This window comes from Notechis scutatus, chromosome 1 (assembly GCF_049901735.1).
Source record: "Notechis scutatus isolate UNSWTSFEM ecotype Mainland chromosome 1, rNotScu1.2, whole genome shotgun sequence".
NCBI classification, from domain to species: domain Eukaryota; kingdom Metazoa; phylum Chordata; class Lepidosauria; order Squamata; family Elapidae; genus Notechis; species Notechis scutatus.
Genome location: NC_142009.1, coordinates 327,985,501 through 327,999,030, shown reverse-complemented (window position 1 = coordinate 327,999,030; position 13,530 = coordinate 327,985,501). Strand labels below are relative to the sequence as shown.

The following is a 13,530-nucleotide window of genomic DNA, read 5'->3' as shown; positions in this document are numbered from 1 at the left end:
ATTGGCTCAGGAATTCTGGGAGTTGAAGTCCACAGGTCCTAAAGAGAGCCATGCTCTAATAGATGAACTAATTAATGAACATTTTTAAATCTTTAACACTACTAAACACTGAATTGGAAAGTGGGCTAGAACCACAAAGTGGGTAGACTTCGCTTCCGCTCCCCACGGTCATGTTTTTCCCTTCCCCAGGATTGGCCCCTGTGGGTGGCATGTGTGAACGTGAAAGGAGCTGCAGCATCAATGAAGATCTCGGCTTGGCCACAGCTTTCACCATTGCTCACGAGATAGGCCACACGTAAGTGTACCATATGCAAGCAACTTTCTTTTTTTTTTTTTTAAGCAAGTTTTATTAATTTCAAAAACAAACAAATCATCATCAACCATTACATATTTGAACCTTTTTCCATTATAAATTTAACAAGTTAGATAAAACCTTATCTTATACAATACATTTCTATATTATTTCATCTATTTCTTTCTGACTTGATTATCGTCACTCTCCTATGTTTCTACAAGGTTTCACCAATACTCTCAAAGACATAAACAAACACAAACATACATATAAAAAATCTTTTAGTAAAGTAACTTGGCCCCAGGTACCTCTCTTTATATGGGCTTTAATTATATTCATGCTCATCTTACAGATCATTACCTATTTTATTTACCATTCTGTATCTTCTATATAAACTTCTCCACACATTTCACTCTTCATAATTCTATCTTATTCAATCCATCTTAATTTAAATCATTATATTTGTATCTTTTGCCCATCCTTTATTATCCCTCTATCTCATTCCTTATAATGAAAAAAAAAAAGAATTTCTCCTGAAATCACTAATCAGAGCATGATGCCTTTCTATCCTCTCCCTAAATTAATTAGATTAACATTTAAAATAACACCTAATACCCAATTTGATTCTGCTTGGTACATTCTATCTACTAATTTTTACTTTTAGTGACAATAAAAACAGAGTAAAAAATCAAAAATGTTTAAATACATAATATCCTCCTAAATACGTAGTTAAATAATAAATCTAAATAATAAATCTTATAGCATTCTCATTGCCTTTCCCTTCAATATTTTATTACATTTTAAAAATCAATCATTATTAAACATTTCAACATTTTAATTTCTTATTAACTCTTAAGCCATTCTAATTTTCTATTTCTAATACAAATGTTACAATACCATCTTGTGTACCTTGCAGAATCTTTTTTTTAAAAAATTTATGCTTTACCCATTATCCCTAAAAAAGATTCCTCTTTTCCCATCTAATTTTAAAACTTTGTGGCTTTTTCTCCGCCTTTCCCCTTTCTTTCTTCCCCCACCAAATCTTCCTACCCCCCCTTCTTCTAACCTCTGTCTTGCCTGCATCCCTTCTCTGTTGTATTCCCTTTTTCTCTTGTTTGCTATCATTGTATTTATTTTGCATCATATTTTTCTCTTTCTTAAATGTTTTTTTAGATCTGAAGTCCTTCATTTTCCTCGCTTTCCTCCTTCCTTCTTTCTTAGATGAATTTTGGGATTCATTGAAGATGGCGTCTTCATCTTCTTCTTGTTGTTCTTCTACTTCCATCTGTATTGTCTGTTCATAGTTAACCAACGCCATTTCTAAAAAAAGAAAAGCTTTTCCCATACCATCTTTACAGGCTGCTTTTGTTTGCTCATATTCATCCCTCAGTTCCTCAAAGGAAAAAGCCATTGTAGATCTTTTCTTTTCTTTTTCCCTCTTTCTTCTCACACCAACCAAAATATTCCAAAAGAAAAATAAGACAATCCCAAAGTCCACAATCCTCAATCAATCCAAGCCAAGCCAAAATTCCCCCTTTCTCTTCCAGGGGTAGTATCAGACAAAGGAAAAAAGAAAATTCAAATCTGTGTTTTGAAGCCTTATTAAGATTTTATTTCTGTTTTCAAATCCTTAAGGCATCTCCTCCAACAAAGTCCAACCAGATAAATATATTTTTTGTCCTCTCCCTTCCGACTTATCCCAAAAAGCTAGTTTTACCTGAAAAAAAAAAACAGGTTTCTCAATATCCATTTATTAATTCCGTCAGGGGGGAGAGTAAACTTTCCTTTCAGCACCTCAGAATTGCCGCTTATTTTCTCTTGTGGAAAGAATCACCCAAAAAACCATCATTTTCAGGAATTAAATTAAATATATCTTAGAGTCCTGGATCGACCAAGAAGACTTTCACTTTTAAAAACTTTCTCCTCTTCCTCCTGCGCATACTTGCCCAGCTGCCGGCTTCTTTGTGGCGGCCATTACGGACCGCCGCTGCACCGTCTTGGTAAAAGGGGTTCTGCCGACTAGGGAGGGGGTCTGCAGCACCCCAAACCCTTTCCCGGATCCCCTACCTTCAGCTGCCCCTGCAGGGCAGCCTTGCTCCGCACCCTTTCGGATCGGAGCCCCAAAAACGGCTAGTGCGGCAGGGATCGCGCAGCTTCGCGAATCCCTACCGCTCGCAAAGCCGACAAACCGGAAATCTGATATGCAAGCAACTTTCATGCTACTCATTTATTTATTTACTTAGAAATATTCCACCTACTCGCACATGGCGACTCAAGGCGGCTTATATAAAAACGCAATATAAAAGAAATAAAAATAAGAAAAAAGAAAAATAATAACCTCCCCCCAGGTGGGCGACATACCAGCCCACCTCATACCAGCCCCATACTTCATACCAGCCGTTTTAATAGGCTCCATCCTGCTCTAGATTCCCCAGGCCCGTTGGCAGAACCACGTCTTCAGGGCCTTGCGAAAGAGTGTTAGTGCACCAGTTCAATTTTTTTTACTACTGGTTCTGTGGGCATGGCTTGGTGGGTGTGGTGTGGCTTGGTGGGCGTGGCTTGGAGAGTGTGGCAGGGGAAGGATACTGAAAAATCCCCATTCCCACCCCACCCCACTAACCTGCTTTCCAGCTCCGTTCTCCTGTGCAGGGCAACCAAAGAAGACCCAGCTGATCTGCTGGGACTCAGGAGGCAGAGAACAGATGGGGGCGGGGCCAGTCAGGTGGTATTTGTTGGTTCTCCAAACTACTCAACATGTCCGCTACCGGTTCTCCAGAACTGGTCAGAACCTGCTGAATATGACTTCTGTAGTGCACCCATTTCGGGTTTCCATCTTCCTTGGATGGGGAAGGCCCTTCCAGATGTTAAAAAACAAAACAAAACATAATGTTTTCTCCCCTTTTCCAGGTTTGGCATGAACCATGATGGTGTTGGAAATAGCTGTGGAGCCCGGGGACGGGAGACGGCTAAACTCATGGCAGCTCATATCACTATGAAGACCAACCCCTTTGTGTGGTCAGCATGCAGTAGAGATTATATAACCAGCTTCCTGGAGTAAGATTTGACTCACTTCATTATCGAATGTTCCTCGTTCCCCCAAAACTGGCGTTCTTTTCTCCCAAATCCTTGTCATTCATAACTTGTGCTCCTTCCCTCTAGCTCTGGAATGGGACTCTGCCTGAATAATGCTCCACCCAAGCAAGACTTCATCTACCCTACAGTGGCTCCAGGACAAGCCTACGATGCAGACGAGCAGTGCCGGCTTCAGTACGGAACAAAATCTCGCCAGTGTAAATATGGGGTAGAGAAGCCTTCCTGCTTTTCCTCTTGATTCCCAAGGGGTTGGAAGGAAGGAATTTTAGTTAGGCAAAAACATTGGAGGTAGTCCTCAACTTACGACCACTCACATAGCGTCCATTTGAAGTTATGACGAATCCCAATAAAGCTACTTATGATTCCAAGTTCTGACATCCAGTTCCCTCCCTCTGGGGCTATGTGACCCTATTTTAGATGCTTGGAAACTGGCTCACATTTGGGGCTCCAAATAATACATCCATAGCAAACAGAATTCCGAGGCAAGTAGGTCCTCAAAGAACAAGTTTGTTGGACATATCATATTGGCACTGACTGGTGAAAACCGACTCTAAAGGTTCCTGTGGTTTTCACCTAATTAAAACTAAAGTTTCCCCCCCTTTCCCAATCAGTCACATGGCCCAATCAAGATGCTGTTCGGTTGCTTGGAAACTTCACTTCTCTCTTCAGCCACCAGTGGGAATATCCTTGGTTCTCAAGGGAAACTATTTTGTTTTGGCTACAAAATTCCAGCTATATTCCCTCCACCCCTCCCTATCCCTCAGCACCATTGTGGCAACACTGAAGCCTCCAAGATGGCCTCAGTCAGGCCAGCTTCAGAGTTGACAGGCTGCTTGTAGCATCCCGTGATCATATGACCCGAATTTATGACGTTATTGCTGAAAACCAGCATGTACTTCTGGTTTCCAGAAAAAAAGAAAACTGCCCATAGTGAACAATGGGTTCACTTAACAACCATGTCATTCACTTAATGGACATTGCTTTCCCTTAACAAGCATCACAACAAAGGTTTTAAAATCAGCTGCCATCACTCACTTTATGACTGTCATGATTTTTGCATCAACCACAACACCTTTTCAACCTGTTAGTCATGTCTAACTTTTTCCTGAATTGAGTGAGGTGCCCCTGATGTTTGGTTATTTCTGATCAGTCATTGTAATAATGTGCTTTTATACCGATCAGATTGACAGCTTATAAGGAGTCAGAGAGGATGGTGCATTTCTTGAAGCCAAAATAATAATGTTCCTTGTAGTTATTTCAGTGTCCCTGTCAGAGCTTCAACAAATCCACCCTCATTCAAATCAAAAGTCTCTAGCCGCATCTCAGAAAAAGTAAATTGGTTTATTAGAAATTGCCATGTTGGCGCGTGGCTGGGTGCAGCCGATACTAAATCACATCATACATTTCCCCCTGGACCCTGGACTTTCCCCCACCCCCTGGATGTGACTTCTCCAATGGGACACATCAGTCTCCAAGAGTCATCCTTCATGCTCTCCAATAACTTTATTATGCTCCGACAACTTTGGGCTGCCGAGGTGATTATCTAGGCATTTCAAGAATGCCATGCTTTCCCTCACTCCCTTTTTCTGGCAGCTAAAAAGACCAAAGGAGTATCTTTTTAGTTGACAGTCCCCAATGAAGAGCAAATCCGCTATATATATGATGTATGTATGTATGTATGTATGTATGTGTTTGTGATAGATGATCCTGCTGTAGTTTGACTCTGTGACTCTGAGGATGAAGGCTGGAGCCTGCTAGTCTGAATTATTAGAAGCAGATGTGAGCAGGGGATGAAGTTATACACAGACCTCTCCCTGAACCTCGACCTCATTCTGCCAGCAATTGATCACAAAATGGTCACAGATCGGAAGCTGACAGATGGCATGCAGAACTAGAAGGGCTGAACGTCAAGCGTGGGAGGCATCAAGCCAGCGTTGATTTAGGGAGTACGCCATCTGGTGGCGGAGGCAAACTATGTAGCTGTGTGGGGAGATTTAGACAAGTGTATGTATGTATGTATGTAGGCGTGATATGCTGTGAATATAAATTATGACGCTGTTATCTTGTAAGACTCCTTTCTGTTGTTTAAGTTTTGGACGCTGCTTTTGGTTTGTGTTGTTTGAACTCTGTATGTATGTATGTATCTATCTGTAGGAGGAAAAAAAGACACAGAGAGACTCAGTTACATTTCCTGTAGAATTATAGAATCATAAATGCTAGGGTGAGGAGAGATTTTGGAGATTTTCTAGCCCAATCCCCTGCCCAGGGCAGGAATCTTTAAAGCAAGGGTCTTCAAACTTGGCAAGTTTAAGACTTGTGGACTTCAACTCCCAGAATTCCTGAGCTAATTCTGGGAGTTGGAGTCCACAAGTCTTCAAGCTGTCAAGTTTGAAGGCTTCCCCCTATAAAGCATCCCAGACAGAGGGCCGACCAGCCTTTCCTTGGAAACCTCCAGTGATGGAGCCACTACTGTTTCAGAAGACAGGCTGTCCCACTGCTCTCATAGCCTCCTTGTTTCAAGTTTCTCTCTCCAACTATAAAGCTTCTATCTGTTGATTCTCGTCTTACTTCAGGTATAGGTAGTCTTCGACCTACAACCGTTCATTTAGTGACTGTTTGAAGTTACAACAGCACTGAAAAAGATGACTGTTTTTCATACTTATGACCATTGCAGCATCCTCATGGTTACGTGACCAAAATTTGGGTGCATGGAAACTGGTTCATATTTATGATGGTTGCAGTGTCCCGGGTGTGTGTGTGTGTGTGTCATGTGATCACCTTTTGCAACCTTCTGACAAGCAAAGTCAATGGGGAAGCCAGATTCATTTAACAGCCGTGTTACAAATTAACAACTGCAGTGATTCACTTAACAACTGTGGCAAGAAAAATCGTAAAATGGGGCAAAACTCACTTAACTATCTCGCTTAGCAACAGAAAAGTTGGGCTCCATTGTGGTCGTAATCCGAAGACTACTAGGACGATGGAAAATAAGCCCACAACTTTTTCCCCTGTGATATTCATTCATGTGCAGGAAACTTGTAGCTGTGTGCTATCAAATGGAAGAAATTGTAGTTCATTACAAATGTAATCTTACAGGTAGTCCTTGACTTACAACTGTTTGTTTAACGATATTTGAAATTACAACGGCACTGAAAGAAATGACTTAGAACCATTCCTCACACTTACAACTGAAACAGAATCCACAGGGATATCTGATCCAAATTTGGGCACTTGGCAAACAGCACGTATTTTACGAAGCTAGCAGCATCCCAGAGTCATGTGATCAAGATTTGTGGCCTTCCCAGCCAGCTTCTGACAAGCAAAGTCAATATAACCACATGATTCACTTAACTCAGGGATGTCAAACTCAATTTCATTGAGGACCGCATCAGGGTTGTGCTTGACCTCCGTGGGCCGGGGTGGGTGTGGCTAGGGTAGGCATGGCCAGCTCCACGTCACTCATGTCAGGGGCGCCTGTGGTGGCCCGAGCACTCTGCCAAGTGAAAACGGGCTCCCAAGCTCAGCTTCTGGCTGCGACGGCCTCCTGCAACCCTCTGTGCACGTGGCCCTCCCGAACTCCATTTTCACTGGCAGAGGCACCACAGACAGAGGTGGTATTCAGCAGGCTCTGACCAGTTCTGGAGAACCAGTAGCGGAAATTTTGAGTAGTTCAGAGAACCGGCAAATACCACCTCTCATTGGAGATTTTACAGTATCCTTACCCTGCCGTACCCACAGAATCAGTAGTAAATCAATTTGAATCCCACCACTGACCGCGGGCCATCCCTTGTTTCTAGGATGGCTGTGCAGGCCACATCTAAGCATCCTGCAGGCCGATCCGGCCTTGAGTTTGACACCCCTGACTTAACTGCAGTGATTTTCTTAACAACCATGACAAACAGGGGTGCGACTCTCTTAACCACTGCCTACCTTAGCAATGAAAATTCTGACCCCAATTCTGATCATAAGTTGAGGATTACCTGTATTGTATAGTATTTCCTCTTTTGGACCTGATTTATATATATATATATAAAAAAACCACATTCATGTTCACAAAGTAAGTGTGCTGAATAAAGGTGGCCACATATGGGAAAATGAACATATCCTTATATTGTATAGAACAAACCTGTTTTAATTATTTATTGCTATAATCCGTACACTCTAAATTTGCATTTGTCTTTAGGGTTAACTTCATGTTTATTTGAGCCAGGTTGGAAGACCATTTTTCTGCTTATTTCAGATAGCTGAAAGATTGTATCAGTACTCCCATTTTTAATTCAGATCTGCAAATAGCTAGGGAAGCAGTCAGCTTGAGATTATTTTGATGCAAATGTATGCAGTTTGTTGTTTGCGAAGAAGACACTTACCTACTGCAAACTCTACTTTTTCCAAATTTTGTAAATTCAAGAATTGCATTCTAATGTCTGTTTATAAGGAGAAAATGCAGATTATCGAAGACAGTGGGTTAGAAAAATCTAATGCAGAAATATGCAGAAAATGAGTATAAAATGATCCTTGGACAATCTGCAAAAAAATCATGTGAGTTTCCAAGAAAAAATTAAAAACATGCATAATCAAGGCTGAAACAATTGATTCAAAACTACTTATGGCTGGAAAAATGAAAAAGTCAGCTAAACCAAAACTGAATTCACTCAGCTCCGTATCCCACCCCATTACTCTTCTTGGCACTCTCTCTTTTCCTGTTCCTACAATCCACCAACTGTTATTTTGTTTGTCATCCAGGAAGTTTGCAATGAGCTGTGGTGTCTTAGCAAGAGCAACCGGTGTATCACCAACAGTATTCCAGCTGCAGAAGGGACCATATGCCAGACTAACACCATTGAAAAGGGGGTAAGGAAAAACCATGATATCAGGAAGGGATGAGCATCTCAGACCTGGCCACTGGAAGATACGTGGACTACAACTCCCAGAATTCCCCAGCCAACATGAAGTCCATGTATCTTCCAATTGCCAAGTTTGAAAAACACGGATCTAACTAATGGTTTGATCCCAGAAGGGTATGACTAGCTGATGAGAGCTAAAAAGCTATACTACTCTCCCTTTATTTTTTTTGTCGGTAAATTTAAATTTAACACTGATCTAATTAGTACAATAAAGGCTCATTGGTCAGTAATAACACATCTAGTCTTTGCATGCAGAAGATTCCTATTGCACCTGAGCTGGGACCCCAAATACTTCTACCTAGTACTGTGACTTCCTGTAACAAATGAGCCAATTGGAGATGGCTTCCTTTATTTTTATAAATCATACCTATATTCAAAACAGGAACTCGGGGTAAAACATTGGTGACATATTCAAGGGTACAGATAGTCCTCGATATACAGCCATTCATTTATTGACTGAAGTTACAACAGCACTCAGAAAAGTGACCTACAACCATTCCTAGCCCTTAGGACCATCACAGCATTCCCCACAATCATGTGGTCAAAATTTGCAGGCTTGGCAACCAGCATGTATTTATGAGGGTTGCGGCAACCTGGAGTCCTATGATCATCATTTCTGACCTTCCCAGCTGGTGTGCGACTAGCAAAGTCAACGGGGGGGAAGCCAGACTTGCTTAACGACCCTGTGATTCCCTTAACGGCAGCGGTTCGCTTAACAACCATGTCCAAAAAAAGCGGATAAAATTGGGCGTGACTCAACAACACCTTGTGTCCCTGTTCCAAGCACGTCAACCTGGTCCGATGGGTCTTAAAGAAGTTGAACACACCTTGCTTAGCCACTTGGTCTCAATTCGAGGTTGTAACTCAAGGACTAAAGCAATAGGATTTTAGGAATAACCACTTTAAATTTCTGCAATATTGCCTGTGTTTTTTTCTCTCCATCCACCTTGCCTCCACCCTACTCAGTGGTGCTACAAGCGGGAATGCGTACCTTTCGGCATGCGGCCAGAAGGGGTGGATGGAGCATGGGGCGCCTGGTCCCCCTGGGGAGAGTGCAGCCGGACCTGCGGGGGAGGTGTTTCCTCATCCACTCGCTATTGCGACAGTCCAAGGTAAGCGGTCCACTTTCAACATTCGGTGCAGCCTCTGGGCATAGCACTGTGAGCCCACAATGATGCATTCTTTCCCATATTTTTTTTTCTTTTTCAAAAGGCCAACCATTGGAGGAAGGTATTGCCTAGGGGAACGAAAGCGCTACCGGTCGTGTAACATTGATGTGAGTAACACTAACCACAAACACACTGTGCAACATCCTAGAAATTTAGAGCCGGAAAAAACTGTTTAGGCCATCAAGTCTAACCCTCTTTTTCAGTGCAGGAATTCCTATTAAGTCATCCCGAGACAATGATGTATAGTGTCTGTCAGACACATCTGGAGGAGGAGGGCCCACCTCTTTCCTGGGAAATTAAGCTTCTCTTTTGAGCTTCTCTTGCCTCCCCACCCCAATACTCAAGTGAATCAGCCTTCCTGTATTTTAAAACCATTATTCCATGTTCTGCACATTATTCCATGTGATACAGAATAGTTTGGGCCTCCTCAGGTACTTGAGGAGCTATAGAAATAAGAAAAGGAAGGGAGGGAGGGAGGGGGGAGGGAGGGGGAAGGAAGGCAGGCAAGGAAGGAAGGAAAGGAAAGGAAAGGAAGGAAGGAAGGAAGGAAGGAAGGAAGGAAGGAAGGAAGGAAGGAAGGAAGGGAAAGAAAGAAAGAAAGAAAGAAAGAAAGAAAGAAAGAAAGAAAGAAAGAAAGAAAGAAAGAAAGAAAGAAAGAAAGAAAAGGAAGGAAGGAAGGAAGGAAGGAAGGAAGGGAGAGGAAGGCAGGCAAGGAAGGAAGGAAGAAAGGAAGGAAGGAAGGAAGGAAGGAAGGAAGGAAGGAAGGAAAGAAAGAAAGAAAGAAAGAAAGAAAGAAAGAAAGAAAGAAAGAAAGAGAAAGAAAGAAAAAGAAAGAAAGAGAAGAAAGAAAGAAAGAAAGAAAGAAAGAAAGAAAGAAAGAAAGAAAGAAGGAAGAAAAGAAAGAAAGAAAGAAAGAAAGAAAGAAAGAAAGAAAGAAAGAAAAAGAAAGAAAGATCAATACGTACATTTTCCTTGGTCTTCTCTTCTTCAGGCTAGTGTTTCTCAACCTTGCCAACATGAAGATATGTGGACTATGTTTCCCAGATTTCCCCAGCCAGCATGTAGTCCACACATCTTCACGTTGCCTAGGTTGAGAAACATTGCGTGTCAAACCAGCGGCCTGCAGGCCAGATGCATCACATGCAGACCACGCTCACCCCAGCTCCGCAAAGGGGAAAAAAGCATTGCAATAATTGGTCACGTGACAGCAATGTGACGCAGTGAGTTTGACACCTGTGCTCTAGACTAAATTTCCTACTTTCCTAGCAGAACCTATTTCCATCCATTTCCAAGCATCCTTTTTGCGCTTCTCTCAAACAGTTCTGTGTTGTTTTTTCTGAATTCTTCTAAATTGGGTGGGTGCTCAGAACCAGACACAATACCTAAGACTTGCATCAGAACCACCACTAATGCTTCCCATACTTGCAAGCTGCGCTTCTTTGACGCTGCCTGAAATTGCATTTAGCTGTAAGGAATTTTGGGTTGGCCAGCTGGTGGGAATTCATAGAAAATTCTTCAAACCTCATGAGTCATTTTGGTTGAAAGATAATTCAACATATTAATCCTTGCTCCAACTGTTGTTTAATAATGTGGAGTTGAGACTTTACCCTCTCTGCACCTCCCACTATGCCTGCTACAAGTTTTCTCAAAAGCTGCACCAAGCAGCTTCTTTCCTTCCCCACCCCAGGCAATATTTTGAAATTAAAAATCAATTTCAGATCGTCTTTGGGGGAAATTATTATCAAAAGTTCCCTTTTACAGAGCTGTGAGAGGCACCAGTTCCCCTGTGTTATATATTCCCAGGGCACATCCATCAGGGGTTACTTAATCAGGGCAGTTAAAAACATCCTGTCTGCATTCATCCAAAATGCTAAGCAGGGTCAGTTTTAACTTCAGTTGGTGGCATGGGGTTTTAGTTTTGTGTTTAGGTTCTTGTTTGGGGGCTATGCATTGTGTGAATCTAGACCACTTGGCTAATTAATGGTTCAGTCTATTAGGTGAACCCGTAAAATTGTCTGCAAATTCGGCCACAGAATTCCTTGTACGGGTAGTAACAGATAACAGATAATCAGAAGGGACCTTGTAGGTCATCTAGTCCAACCCCCTGCTCAAGTTCTGACAAATGGCAGTCCAATCTCTTCTTGAAAGTCTCAAGTGATGGCGCTCCCACAACTTAAGAGGGCAACTTCTGTTCCATTGGTTGATTGTTCTCACTGTCAGAAAGTTTCTCCTTATTTCCAGGTTGAATCTCTCCTTGCTCAGTTTCCATCCATTATTCCTTGTCTGGCCTACAGGCGCTTTAGAAAATAGCTTGACCCCTTCCTCTCTGTGACAGCCCTTCAAATATTGGAAGGCTGCTATCATGTTTCCCCTGGTCCTTCTCCCCTGGTCCGTCTTCTACTTACAACCGCAATTGGGACAAGACGTTCTGTTGCTAAGCAAGGTGGTGGTTAAGTGAGGTGCCTCATGTTACGACCTTTTTGCCACGGTTGTTAAGAGAATCACTAAAGTTGTGAAGTAAATCATGTGGTCGTTAAATGAATCTGGCTCCTCCCATTGACTTTGCTTGCTGGAAGCCATCTGGGAAGGTCACAAATGGTGTTCTCATTAACCTTGGGATGCTGCTACCATTATAAATACAAATATTTGGTTACCCAAACACCCAAATTTTGATCATGTGACCCTGGAGAAGCTACAACGGTTGTAAGTGCAAGGACTAGTCATAAGTCACTTTTTTCAGTTCTGCTGTACTTTTGAATGATTGCTAAGCAAATAGTTGTAAGTTGAGGACTTCCTTCATGTAGCATTTTTCCCCCCATCTGTAATAGTTAAAGAGTCACAAATACATTTACTTTCTATTTGAATATATCTCAATGCAAAAAAAACCAAAAAAAACCCAAAACCTTTTCCTGGAGACACTACATTTCAAGGTTAAGCTCCATCCTAATAACCAAATATTTTTATTTCACCTTCATCATGATGTTTTTTTTTTTAATCAGGAGCCAGAAATAGCTTACCATCCATGCATTGGTGGACATAATCAAATCCAGCTGTTGATAATAATTCTGGGATTTTCCTTTCTTCCTTGATTCTTCCCCTGCTTTAGGATTGTCTTCCTGGGTCAAAAGACTTCCGAGAGGTTCAATGTGCCGAATTTGATCACATCCCCTTTCGGGGAAAATACTATACCTGGAAGACATACCGAGGGGGTAAGTGTAGCATTTTCCAACAGACTGCTTCAACATCCACGTGGACTTAACATAAGTGGAAGTTAACAAAATTTTGCAGAGTGGGATGTTTTTGCACAATTGGCCCACTGGGTTGTGTTTCCAGGGCACCCTGTTCCAATCCTATCTGTGCTTTTCCATTTTTCTCTCCAACAGTCAGTGAGAATTCCATGCAGGTTGAATCCTAAAGGCCCAAAGTGTTTTTCCTAGGGAGGTTTTGAGTTGGGTTGGGTTTTTGTGCATGCTCTGTAAAGTTTAACACTCAGAGAATTGTAAGCTGCTATCAGCATATTTGCAAGGGGCAATGATGACTCAGCGGTTAAAGACGCTGAGTTGAAAGCTGACAGACTGAGTCCGAGACCCAAGTGCTACGCGCGGGGTGAGCTCCCATTACTTGCCATAGCTCCTGCCCACCTGGCAGTCTGAAAGCATGTAAATGTGAGCAGATGAATAGGTACCACTTCGGTGGGAAGGTAACAATGTTCTGTGTGCCTCAGCTGGTCACATGACCACAGAAGTGTCTTCTGACAACGCTGGCTCCCTCAGCTAAAAAACAGAGATGAGCATCACCCCCTAGAGTTGGACTCAACTGGACAGGAGGAAACCTTTTCCTTTATTAGTATATCTAACAGCTATTGTCTGGCTTCTGTCATGGTCCATAAAGAAAGGATGCCTTATCCTATCTCAGTCCTGCCAACTGTAGAATATTGTATTCTTACAGGCCAGTAACTGACAAATGAGTTCCCTCATTTGAGACAATTGAGGTGTGCTTGTGGCCCTCTGGGGTACAATTGCATTGAAGTAATAAAAACACAAAGTTATTAGAAGTGTTAAGTCAATTTTCA

General features: G+C 42.1%; 1 protein-coding gene across 1 annotated transcript in view; it reads left to right on the top strand.

The window, feature by feature from the left end:
• ADAMTS10 (ADAM metallopeptidase with thrombospondin type 1 motif 10) overlaps window positions 1-13,530 on the top strand; it is an 82,234-nt gene that overhangs the window by 34,937 nt on the left and 33,767 nt on the right. Inside the window, exons 9-15 of the mRNA XM_087951384.1 lie at window positions 190-295; window positions 3,200-3,346; window positions 3,452-3,593; window positions 8,129-8,236; window positions 9,256-9,401; window positions 9,502-9,565; window positions 12,565-12,667. Of these exons, the coding sequence (XP_087807510.1) occupies window positions 190-295; window positions 3,200-3,346; window positions 3,452-3,593; window positions 8,129-8,236; window positions 9,256-9,401; window positions 9,502-9,565; window positions 12,565-12,667 (816 nt within the window). The remainder of the gene's footprint in view (window positions 1-189; window positions 296-3,199; window positions 3,347-3,451; window positions 3,594-8,128; window positions 8,237-9,255; window positions 9,402-9,501; window positions 9,566-12,564; window positions 12,668-13,530) is intronic.